This window comes from Antennarius striatus, chromosome 5, assembly GCF_040054535.1.
Source record: "Antennarius striatus isolate MH-2024 chromosome 5, ASM4005453v1, whole genome shotgun sequence".
In the NCBI taxonomy this organism is placed as follows: Eukaryota; Metazoa; Chordata; class Actinopteri; order Lophiiformes; family Antennariidae; genus Antennarius; species Antennarius striatus.
The window spans coordinates 11486800-11499627 of NC_090780.1; the positions used below are offsets into that span (position 1 = coordinate 11486800).

A 12828-nucleotide genomic window follows, 5' to 3' on the forward strand; every position below is an offset into this window, starting at 1 on the left:
CTTGATCAACAAGAATACAATCGTGTCTGGAGTATTGTCAACTATGGCAATATTTTGCTGGGACTAGTGAGTAGTACAGCCTGGAGGATTGTGCAAGGATGCCCACAAGGCTGTGGGGGATCTGAAAAGGTAGGCATTTTTGAGAGGTAGCAGATGGCCCACATTAAAAGTAAAGGGCCCTTGTGACTATCTTCAATGGCCCTGCAGAGAACCGGGTAATTAAATGAGAAATTTAATCAGATTTCTCAAATTAAATGTCCAGCTGGATAGTTCTGCAAGAACACCACTGACTACACGTGTACCTAAGGGAGTGTCACCGGTGGAAGCGTAATTCTCCGATCAGTACACACTCATACATGATGATATTCCAGGTGATGATTGCTGCTAAAGTATTCCATTCACAGTTCTGCCAGCAGGAGGCAAAGGGACATCACTGTGTGGCCACAGGAGGGTCATTTTAATAATGAGGCTTGGGAGGAAGAAACAAAACAGTGGGATGACAGGGTGGGGTTAGGATGGGGAGGGTTTTTAAATGCTTTTGAACAATGCTTCAGATCTCGGTATGCCGGGAAATATCCCTGGATGGATAATACACCAATCTGCATTTCATTATTTGATGCAACACGTTTGATGCAGCATTGGAAAAAAAATAAAAAATAAACAGCATAATACGGTCTGGATTTGGTTTCTTGAGAAATCTCACATGAGCCACTGAGTTCTGGAGTCTTATGACAGCATCGCTGACAGAAAACAGCCTCTGGGTCCGTTCCGAGTCGTTTTACATTCAGCAAATCCAAGAGCCGCCTCCCCTCCCTCAGCTGCCCCCACCCCTCCCCTCCCTCAGCTGCCCCCACCCCTCCCCTCCCTCAGCTGCCCCCACCCCTCCCCTCCCTCAGCTGCCCCCACCCCTCCCCTCCCTCAGCTGCCCCCACCCCTCCCCTCCCTCCTCTGCCCCCCCCCCCCCCCGCTGTATCCCTCTCACGCGCCGCCTGTCCGGCAGGATGGGACCAGTAGCCAGAAATCCATGCATGCCTGACCGCCAGTCTACTTCCTGGATGGAAGAATGGGACGTTTCCAGCACCACTTTTCCATGCGATACGCCTCGTCCTTGGTAACGCTGACAAGGCGGATAGTCACTTAATGTCCACGTGTTATCAATAACATTCGACCACTTTTTCTTGTAGTTAAAGACAAGAGATTGATCGCCGATTGATCCTTCCACACTTGGGGGATGAGGCTATCTGGAAGCCCACTACAGGAACAGCGGAGTCCAGGAGATTTCGAACTGTTCTCGCACAGCTGTGGCGGTCGTAATATTTCATTGCTCGAAGCTAAAAGCAGCCGCTGCTCGGACCGGAGGAGAAGAACGGACTAAAACCAGCCGCCTGACCGCTAACCGAGACTTTGATGCTCTGCCTTCGTGGCTCCTGTTCCAACTTCAATTTCAGCTGTGGTGGTGGTGGTGTGAATAATTTTTTAAGAAGAGAAAAGACTCAAAAACTTTGTCAGTCGTTGCCTTCTTGTTACTCTCGATGAGTGGTTTAACATGCGGAGAATACGGGAACCGAGTTACTGGTGGATTTTAACCTTAATGCTTTTAACCTTGCCTAAACACAAAGAATGTCATCCTGGTAAGTACTTCAACACTGGTTAGCTCGTCCACACTGCCCATGTCGGAAACGGAACGTCCCAGTGTTGAACTGGTTTTCCCCACAACGAGCGATAAAAGCGAGTTTTCGGTCGTCGAATTCCGACATTTTTCCGAGGCTAGCATTCCTCTAACGGTTTCAGGGCCGAGTCGACTTTCGCGTCCAGCGGTTGCGTTAAAGTTGAAGCGTTTAGCCTTCGTGCTGATGTGTGTGTATTTTATTGATTAGGGGCGAACTCGAACGCTGAATTAGTGTGAAACCGAAGATTTAGTCCTGGTTAATGTCCTACAAGTAGTTTTTGACCATGATGTTTTACATCGTAGCTACAATAATAGTTAATCTTAGGTACGATTGATGCACAATTTGGCGATGCAACGTTCATGTTGGCATGGAGGTATGTGGCGTTCAAGTACTCCTTCTCCCGTGGATTGACCGGGGTGACGCTGATAGCATCGAGGCGTCAATGGTGGGTCCCAACGGTTCATATGAGAGTTTTCGTGTTTTGAATGGATGAATTAATGTGCAGGTATGATGTGCCTGCTCTAATATCCGTGGACAGACACGAGGATGAGGGCGACACTAAACGTTGTTGCTCTGTGGATGGATGCACATGTGTGAGGGGCGATTAATGTGACTGTGGCACAGATTCTGGAGTACTGGCTGCTGGCATTACAGATGTTAAAATGGAATTTGTGGCCCATAAATTTATGTGCTGTATAATCTGGATTGTAACACTACTAGAGTCAGTCACTGCCACCTTGTGACTTTTTATATATGTATGCATAAAATGGGAATTATGTATTACAGTTGTTATTATCACTAGTTTTGGTATCCCTTTGCCACAAATGTGCAGCATAACTACATTTATTGAAAAACGGTCAAATCCCTAGAATGAAGGGTAAAGATTGGGTTGAGATTTAACACTGGAAATATTAGCGGTTGATGTTAATTTACGTTTACGAGTGATTGGTAAAAAATATCAATGTGAAAAATTACTGATCAATTTTGGTTATTGAGTAAAACAATGCCAAAAGTTAAAAATGCACAGTATCCCAAAGTATGCCCGTTGTCTGCAATGATGGTGTATGACAGACACAGTTTGACTAGAACTCAGGATAATCAAGATACTTAAGCAAATGCTTTTTTATTCCCATTTACTGTAGAAGTAAAAAAACAACTTGAGAAATAAATATGACTATTTAAATATGACTTTATTTACACAGATCATTAAATGCTTACAGGGATTCTGATGTAGATTCTGTCCATATTCTGCATCATGGTTTACATATTTCCGAAATATGAATGAAGTGGACATAACTGAACATTATGACAGGAAATTGTGAAGCCATAATTCAAGCAAGGCATAATGACTTTCTATGAACACAAGAAAATTCCAAAATACTTAATGACTTAATCACCAGTGCTCAGTACACCACTGTCTCCTGCATTTTATTTATAATATTAGAAACTCATTGCTCTTCTCTGCCATCTTGTGGCTCTAGTACCATTATGAAACGGGCGTAATTAATCTTTGTACATAGAGGGGTGTAAATAAGCCCTAATTAGTTCCTGTTTATGGTCAGAAATTTTCACGACATAGTTTTAAAATGACCTTTTTCAATTTTTCCAGATCCTGCATTCGTTGGCAGATATCCATTGATGTTGCCAAGATTGATAGTATAGTCAGTTTTTACAGATGCGATAACGTCTAAACAATTCTGAATTTTTGAGGCTGATGCGATTGATATTTTAGTGAAACAAATGACATGTTCACATTTACATATAGTTGAAGTATTTCTTCTATAGGTCTTTTCCATTATATTCATACAATTTTGTGAAAAAACTGTGAACTGAGAAGGTACTTTTGGACTTAAAATGTAAAGTGGGTTGTGCTCTGTAGTGGGTGAAGCATGTAAAGGTGAAACTGACATTTTTATGTCTGCTTTGACTTGATAAGCTTCAACTAACCAATGATAATTTAATGCCGCTTGACTCGATTAGTTCTTTCGTTGTACGATTAGAATTAGTGGCAGAATGAGTTATCCCTGACAGACTACCATTGGAAGCCCCCACATCCTTACCCTTGTCGGAACACAGGTGAATGTATGACCCGCAACCCTGACATATGTATAAACCACACACAGCAGAGTAAGAAGATTCAGGAGGGCAGATATTCTTTCTACAGATAGAGCGTAGCTCAGTTCAGACATATATCCAACCACGTTCATTTTAAAGTTGTACGGGTTGAATATCAGCTCTGTGGTGATTCTTTCAGTCACATCTTGTCATAAATAATAGAACTTCTCCAAAATTGCATTTCAGAAATAATGAGGAAATTGTTGTACTTCATTCAAAGAAGGATAAAGGTGTAACAACTCCTTATGCAGCTGCGGAATTTTTGATAGCTGTGAAATTGGGTCCTTAATGAACAAGGATTTTAGGAATTTTAGCAAAACAATTAGTAGTTTTTTTGTATTCTTGTGTGTATTTTCATTGTCGTCTTCAAAAAACTCCACGACTGTCCACTGCAAAAAGATTGTTAGTGAGCAAACCTGTTAATAATATTATTAATGAGGTCCTGATGCACTGCTGTGCCAACAGGACGCCAGCTGTCCGGATGTCACTGATGTTTGCTACTGCATCATTATCATCAAAGCCCTCGTCTACCTTCGTGAGATAATTGGTTCAGCTTGTGCAGTACTGACAGAACATCTCAAAACGAACTTTCTCCTGCTTTTAAAAATAGCGTCAGTACATATGCTCAGTCTCAATCGTGGATGAGCTCAGCGCACGGATTATCTGTTGTCTCTCTACGGGTTACCTGCACCATCCATTAAATGGTTAGATGAGGAAACATTCCAACTGAAATCACTTTTCAGTGGTGCAGATGATCAATGATTAATGATCGTCTTATTTATCATCTTATCTGTCTGATTATAGTAATAAAAAATTCAAAGCAGTTGTCATAATATTTTAGTTCAAATCGTGATCAGACTGACGTTAGGCTGGTTTTTATGTTCATATATTAAGCAATAGGAATGTTTTTTTTTTTCAACTGTACTGTGCCACACATTGTTTTTGCACATTGTAGTACATGTATCAAAAATACTGCACAGAAATTGTTGGAAATGCCTAAAATTGTTATGTCTAATTATTAGATTTGTTATGCTATAAAATTAGAATAGCAATCAATAAAAAAAAATTCTGTTTAATTGGATATGATCAATGTTATGATAAAATATTCTTGTAAAGTTACGATCGTACAAGGAGTTTACTTTTGTTTTCATTATAGTATCACGTAGAAAAAGTATGAAAGTCTGTCCTACTGCTGTCACCTAGAATGTTGTTTTTTGTACTCTATCTTGGATATTATTCAAAATATTTTTTTCAGCTGGTTCACATTAGAATACAAAGTTAGCATAGCTTTTATATAGCTTATATTAATTTATTGTCACACTTAATTTTACCAAGTCTTCTGTTACCGCTTTGCAGCAGATGTGTGACTTCCAGGGCCGAAAACAGCACAAACTGATACAGCATCTATGGACTCATACATTGTACAATGTTTAGTAGTATACTGTGACCACCATTGTGTCTTGAAAGAAAGCATGCCGGTATGTGTTCCTTGCATTGTGTGACTGGTGAAAGTCTGTGAAAGGAGCTTCCTTTTCATTAGTGCAAAATATCTTTTATGAAGTGGTTTTTAAAAAAGGACGTTTAATAAAATTCAGGATTTTGTAGGAAAGTAAGGACACTAGAGATCAGGCCAAAAAGGGCAGTCTGGGATATTTTCTGTAAAACCTGAAGAAGCAAGGTTTGGTTTGGGGTCATTTCTTGTAATTTAATGTAAATTATGAAATTCATTAATTGTCAAATGCCACATTTACCAGATGTATTTACCAATAGGTAACACATTCTGAGAAATTGCTTTTAATTGTCTTAGTGTCAGCATGGCAGGTATAAGTAAATATTTGCAAAGTAGTAAGTCAGACCTGTTCTAGGTGCATGTTGGACTTCGGCAGGGCTGCCCTCTATCACCGGTCCTGTTCATAATCTTTATGGACAAAATTTTTAGGCGCAGCCAGAATCTGGAGGGAGTCTGGTTTGGGGACCAAAGGATTTCATCTCTGCTTTTTGCAGACAATGTTGTCCTGTTGGCCTCTTGAAACCTGAACCTTCAGCTGGGATGGTTTGCATCCAAGTGTAACGTGAGTGAGATGAGGATCAGCACCTCTAAATCCGAGGCCACGGTTCTCGACCGGAAAAGGGTGGTGTGCCCTCTTCAGGTCGGTGGAGAGTCCTTACCTCAAGTGGAGGACTTTAACTATCTTGGGGTCTTGTTCACGAGTGAGGGACGGATGGAACGTGAGATTGACAGGCGGATTGGTGCAGTTTCTCATTTTCATTCCCTTTGCTGCCTGAGTAATGTGCTTTTTGTGTCATCTTTCTATCTGCAACGGTTGTGAAGATATTTGGTGGATGGACAGACACAAGACGAACACACAAACACTGACAATTACAATAAATCACTGCTTCGTGGGCCCCATCCACATGGTGCCGGCTCTTTTTGAAAACACAACTTTTTTCACCCCGCATAGAAAAAGATTCACGTCCACACAACAGCATTTTAAAAAAAAATCTCTGTTCACACATAATCGCATAAGTGCGTTGATCAACACTTTTATAAGCAAAACAACTCCAAGAACGACAGGAGAGAAGACCGTGGCATGTGGAAATTCACGACTATCCTCCTGTAGGACGACCTCCATCACAGAGTTCTCCCACCAGCAGATAGCGCATCCCGGTCTGACCCAAAACTGGCGTCGGTGTGTTTGGCGTGGAACATGAATGAATGAATGAATAAACAAATATATAAACTTTATGACACATAAATAAACAGACGAACAAATATTTAAATGCAAAGCATGTTTATCTTCGACGCGGAGCTGTTATACATCAAAAATAGCCGTTTTTAGCTCTGTTTGTACTGTACATGTAGACACGGGTCACATGCATGACATCACAGCGGTTTTCCTCGCAGGGACACGCCCCCCGGAACCCAGAACCACTGTCTTGTGTGGCGACAGCGCTACCCACTTCGCGATCGTGCTGCCAGGGTTCAAGACCCATGTGGGCCAAAACATTTGGAGTGTGAACCAGCAGTGGGAGGTGCCAGTTCACCTCCTGAGTACTGCTGAGGTACCCTTGAGCAATGCACAGTGCCCTTACAAGCTGCCCGCCGCTTTACCTCTCCATCATTTGCATGCCTACAGACTGTGTGTGTGTGTGTGTGTGTGTGTGTTACTTGCCTGTACCCGCAGACAGTATACTGTATACGCATGTGACCAAAAACTAATGTATTAGAGTGGACAGATAATTTCCCCTACGGGGGATTAATAAAGATGATTTCATTTTATTTCATTTTCATTCATGAATTGAGGTTTTTTAAAAGGGATATTTATACTGGTTTTCCATTTTTAATGTAAACAGCTCTGTGCTACAAAGTGATTAAAGTGCAGCGTATTCAAAATTATTGCATATGAAAGAGTACCCAAGTGTTTTTATTAGTATGAAAGAAGAATATACATTGGATGGTTTGAATAAAAAAAGCAAATTTATACTTAGATTTGAAGTGGAAGTGTGTTTTGTGCTTCTAAGAATCATAAGACATTCTGTTTTGAGAGAAGTTCCACTGCCATTGAAGATTGGAACTTTGGTTCAGCTGTGAGTGTTTCCTCCACTTCCTTTCATAACTCAAGTGTGGGCCACTAGCATGGGTGGCAATAGATCAGTCTGTACCACAGTATGGAGTGTGGACTGGTAATTGGACATCTTGCCCTTGAGCAAGGCATCAAACCCTCTTACTATGAGTTGTAATTGTATTCAGTGAAAAATAAATTTCTCCATTGTGGGATGAATACAGGTAGTTTTATAAAATTCCAACACAATTGATTCAGAGAGGTTTTTGCTCGTAAGTGATTTAATAAATTTCAAACTAAAAGGTCATTTAAATGCAATCACTACTCTAAATCCTAAAATACTCTTCTCTTAGACTTACGAGAAACAATAACATGATATAAAAGCAACACAAACCAAATAAAATACTGTAGTACTGTAATGTAACTTTTACCTGTCTACTTCTACTGAATTAATCTTATCCTCAGCGGTTTAGAGGCTAAGTCAAGGTTTAAGGCACTGAGGGATTTCACACATGGGCTTCCTAGTAATCAAAAGTCACGCCACTTTATGTATTATTACTCTGCTTTATTTCCATTAAGTTTCTGAGTTAACTCTACAATAGTTAACATCAAATAACAAAAGAGATGAGCGTTAGTTAAAACTTCCAGGCAGAAACCTAACCCATTGGTTCCTATATCATTTTGGTACAGGGGGACAACCTGACAACATAAAAATAACACTTAATAAAAAAAATGCAGTTACATGTCATTTCAAGTTAAGTCGTTCTCGAATATATGTCGCTTTAAAAAAAGTATACGAAAAAATAATCAAGTTTGCGTCATTTCACTCAACCAATCTGCCCGCCACACATATTGGATTTTTAAAATCACTAGAAAAAGTTAAAAGCACATACAATCATGTTATTGTACAATAAATAGGAATAAAAAACATACTCATATTAAAATATGTATGTATAGTTCCAATACATACCGTTGAGCATCACACGCAGTTCACGTGATTGCTTTGAATTCAGATTAGTTTATAGTAAACTTTTGCTCCTTATAATTTAATCCGGGAGAAGAAAACACTTAAAGGAACTCTTGACCAGTTTTAAGCACATCGAACAACATCCAGAGTCAGCTGTTGATGTTGATGATCCACTGTCCTGTACTGGGGCATGTTGCATGTAGATTACCTTTAGAACAAAGGAAGAGCAGGAAGAGGGGGGAGTTATTGTCGGTGAGAGCCAGAGTTCTCATCAGTGAGATAGTCACCACTACCACTATCTTCAATAGCCTTTACTTTATTTTCAATGATAAACAATGTTTCCAAGTTACGGAGCCTGACATTCTCAGATGCTCAGACAAATAACAACACATGAGAACAAGATGGGGAGAAGAGTGTTGGAGATGCATGAGTGCAGCAGTGCTGCCCCACCGGAGGTTGTGGCAGAAAGCGGAATTGCCGGACAAGAGTTGGATGTGGCGGAGCTTGTTTGTTCGTATCTCTAAATGTTCTTAAGTTGAGGACTACCTGTACATGTTGTTTTTCTGGTGTATTTATTTGTATCAGTGTGAATGTACCTCCATGTCAGAACACTCGTAGAGGCTCCGCTGCTTCGTTACACAGATACTTTTACATAAAGTCTTGCACAACTGTAAGGCCCCGTCCACACGGTGCAGGATCTTTTCGAAAATGCAAGTTTTTTGTTGTGGTTACGCCTTCTGTCCACACGACGACGCACATATCCGGGATGAAAACTTTTTGAAAACGCTGGCTAAAGTAAATTTAAAAAAAAAAATGCTGCGTTGTCGTTCGGACGTTGTAACCGAAACTTTTTCTATCCCGGGGGCGTCTCCCTGTGTCAAAAACAGCTGTGATGTTAGTTTGTGTGACCCATGTCTTCATGTACACACAGAATGGACGGAGTCAAAAGTGGCTATTTTCTGAGTTATAATAGCTCCACGTCAAAGATACATTGATAAACATGCTTGACACTTTAATATTTGTTTGTCTGTTCCTTTCTTTATGAGTTATAAGTTTATTTATTTATTCATTCATTCATTCACATTCCTTGCCAAAGAAGATGATGCCCGTTGTGGGTCAGACTGGGATGGGCTGCCTGCTGGTGGGAGAAGTCTGTGATGGAGGTAGTCCTACAGGAGGATAGTATTGAATTTCCACATGCCACGGTCTTCTCTCCTGTTTTGCTTATAAAAGTGTTGATCAACGTACTTATGCGATTATGTGTGAACAGAGATTTTTTTTGAAAATGCTGTTGTGTGGAAGTGAATCTTTTTCTATGCGGGGTGAAAAAAGTTGTGTTTTCAAAAAGAGCCGGCACCATGTGGATGGGGCCCAAGGGTTTAATGGATTTCCTGGTAATATTATTAAATCCCACGAAGCAGTGATTTATTGTAACTGTCAGTGTTTGTGTGTTCGTCTTGTGTCCGTCCGTCCACCAAATATCTTCACAACCGTTGCAGATAGAAAGATGACACAAAAAGCACATTACTCAGGCAGCAAAAGGAATGAAAATTAGATGATGACCTTGACCTCGAGAAAACTAGGTCAAGGTCAAATTTAAACTTTTGTATATTTTTTTGCACGTACCCTATCTAAGGAAACGGATAAGATAGAAAGACGAAACAAAAGGTATTATATTCAGGGAGGCAAGGGGATGACAATTGGATCACAAACTTGACCTTGAAACACTAAGTCAAGGTAAAATTTTCACGTATATATCTTTTTAGGTACACATCTCTGAAACACGAGATATAATCACAAAACAAAAAGCAACTTTTTCAGGAAGCTAGAGTCACAAAAATGTGTAGGTCAGGGTACAATTTTCAATTCAGGAGTGTCGTGGGATGTTGCAGTCTCTGACTGTCTTGTTTATCAGCTGTATCTGTGTACTTGCTGGATACAGCTAATCTTCTTCCTTTCTGCTATTGTCAATGAAATCGTATGGCAGGATATGCATCATGTTCTTTATATGGCTGTACATGTGCATCATTATGCAGGAACATGATCTGAACAAAGTGAGGACGTACTTGTTAAAACACTGATTTATAATGCTAATAACACAGCCTTATATATTATTACAGCTGCTGTTGTGTAGTAGAAACTGACCCCCAGTCAGGAAGAGAAATGTATTCTATAGGAACTATGAATACACTAAGTGATAGTCTTGCACGTATGCCACTTTTCTTTCAGCCTTCACAAAAATATGTAGCTATTATTTTGTGTGTTTTTCCTTTTTAAATCTGCAGTTCTTGCCTGAAAAGTAACAAGGTTGATTGCTCGTGTTCCTTGGATCTGCATCGATTCTCATCTGCCCCATTTTTGTCTCTCTGTTGAGATTTTAAAATGTAATTCAGACTCGGAGCGTCTTAAAATGTTCTTCAGACACAGTGTCTGTGTGTTTATTTATAGTTAAGCACATGAAACACATTTGCAGTTAATTTTTGATAACTAAAATACATTCAGGCTATTCTATCCAGGTTTTTATTACTGAACTGCATGTATAATCTTTATATGTTGCCTGTATATTGTGAAGAATTTATACTGGTATGAGCAACCATCGCAGGTGTTGTCTTGCTGAGTGTAGAGATTAACAAAAAAAATTGTTATTGCATATTAGTGTTTATTAGTGCAACACCCTGACATTACTGGTGAAGTTATTCTGAGCAAAGATGCCACCATTAATGTTGTAATGTAGCATTTTACACTTTGCTTTTAATTCGTAAAACCATTCTCCTATTTTGACATTGATTGTGATTAAACTGCTATTTGTTTAACTTATGATAATCTAGGCCACCGGTTATCAATTCATTATTTGTTGTGTATGCTCTAAAGTGGTCACAGCAGCCTTAAATCATTTAGAACGAGTCTGTCATTTCTCTCCAATGCATTTGATCTGTCCCAGTAACCCAAACATGCATTGGCTGTTTAAAACAAGGGTGGAAAACGCTGCTGGGGGAGACTGGTGCACATAATTTCCTGTGCTTCATGACAATAGTGATTAATGTCCAGGCAATAAGGCCCTGTCAGTGAAGGACATATACTGCTGCACTCAAGAACTTGGCCATATCAATAAATGTCCTGTGTCCTTGAGTCGCCACGTCCTCTTTCCCCTTAAACTATCTTGCAGTGATGTGATACTGTGTCAGCTTTACTTACAGCTGAACTGACAGTCAACACTGCCCTGTGGAGAGGGGAGACAATGGGACCTTCAGGCTCCTTTTTCCTGCATTGTGTTATTGTGGGTCAACAGAGCACGTATTTGCTTTGTGCTCATTGTTTCTTGTGGTGCCTGTAGTCAAGAGGTGAGGAAAAACAAATTGTAAGTGTAGGCTATCCACCAGGATGAATTATGGCAACAATTACTGAAGATACAGGATTAGGCTGTACTTGTGCTTTTCATCAAACACAAGGTGGTCTGTTGAAAGAAAATTATAAGCTTGAGTAAGATTCCGCTAGGATGTGATGAATAAATTTTAACATTTGCACATATTTTTATTTTTAGCAGCTGTAGAACATGCTTATGCTCAAGTACATGGAAGTGATGTCATACTTTTGTTACTATGCATTTAGGTCACTTTGATTTCAAAACTCTGTTGCTATGGTCTTTTTGCAAATGTACTTATCTGGTTCTTGAAAGTCTGTGCCAGGCAGTCTCTGGCCCCGTCCACACGATAACGGATTTTTAAAAAAATGGAACTTTTTAAAAACACATCGAAAACGATTCCCGTCCACATGACAGCGTTTTTAAAAAATTCTCCGTCCACACATAAACGCAGCAGTGCGTTTTCGAAGACTGCTATAAGCATGCCAAACCATGTGGTGGCAGTATTGAGTCAAATTTTATCCAATAGGAATCCTCCGTGTTTTGTTGTCACAACACACAGGCCCATAAATATGACGTCACCGCGGTTTTCGTCGCAGGCAAGACGTCACCGTTTTTAAATAGTCGCGGATACGCCGTCCACACGTCAACGCAGACCCAGCGTTTTTTAAAAAATCCACCTCGGCCAGCGTTTTTAAAAAGTTGCATTTTCGTTCCGGATATCTGCGTTGTCGTGTGGACGGAAGGCGTAAACGCAACAAAAAAGTTGCGTTTTTAAAATATCCGTTATCGTGTGGACGGGGCCTCTGTATACAGTAGTATTTGCTTTCAAGATAGACAAGGGTTTTTTTTTAACGGAACAGCAAAAGAATGCAAGAACAATAAAGCTGAAATGATGTCACATAAACCTGACAGTCTTCAGATCTTTGGCATTGGTGTTTTTTTTTTTTTTTTTTCAAAATACCCAACGGTGTTGTGTTATGCAACTGGAATGTTGCGGGGTTCTTTTTCAGTGGGCTCCTTTCAAAAATGTTGATTCAAATTTCTGTACCAGAATTATTTGAAATACTTTGTTACATAAGTAAAGGTTTTTACTACGTGTTGTCAACCAGATCTGTGATTTCCAAGGATGATATTGATATTATAATTTTT

At 39.9% G+C, this 12828-nt stretch overlaps 1 protein-coding gene across 2 annotated transcripts in view; it reads left to right on the forward strand.

Annotated features, from left to right (window-relative positions):
* Window positions 1-983: 983 nt before the first annotated feature.
* Window positions 984-12828, forward strand: part of ca16b (carbonic anhydrase XVI b) — a 146673-nt gene continuing 134828 nt past the window's right edge. Inside the window, exons 1-2 of one of the 2 annotated variants that reach the window (XM_068314951.1) lie at window positions 984-1111; window positions 1185-1631. In XM_068314951.1, the coding sequence (XP_068171052.1) occupies window positions 1547-1631 (85 nt within the window). In that variant the 5' untranslated portion in view covers window positions 984-1111; window positions 1185-1546. Of the gene's footprint in view, window positions 1632-12828 lie in introns of both variants that reach the window. The other variant, XM_068314950.1, reaches the window with a different exon arrangement.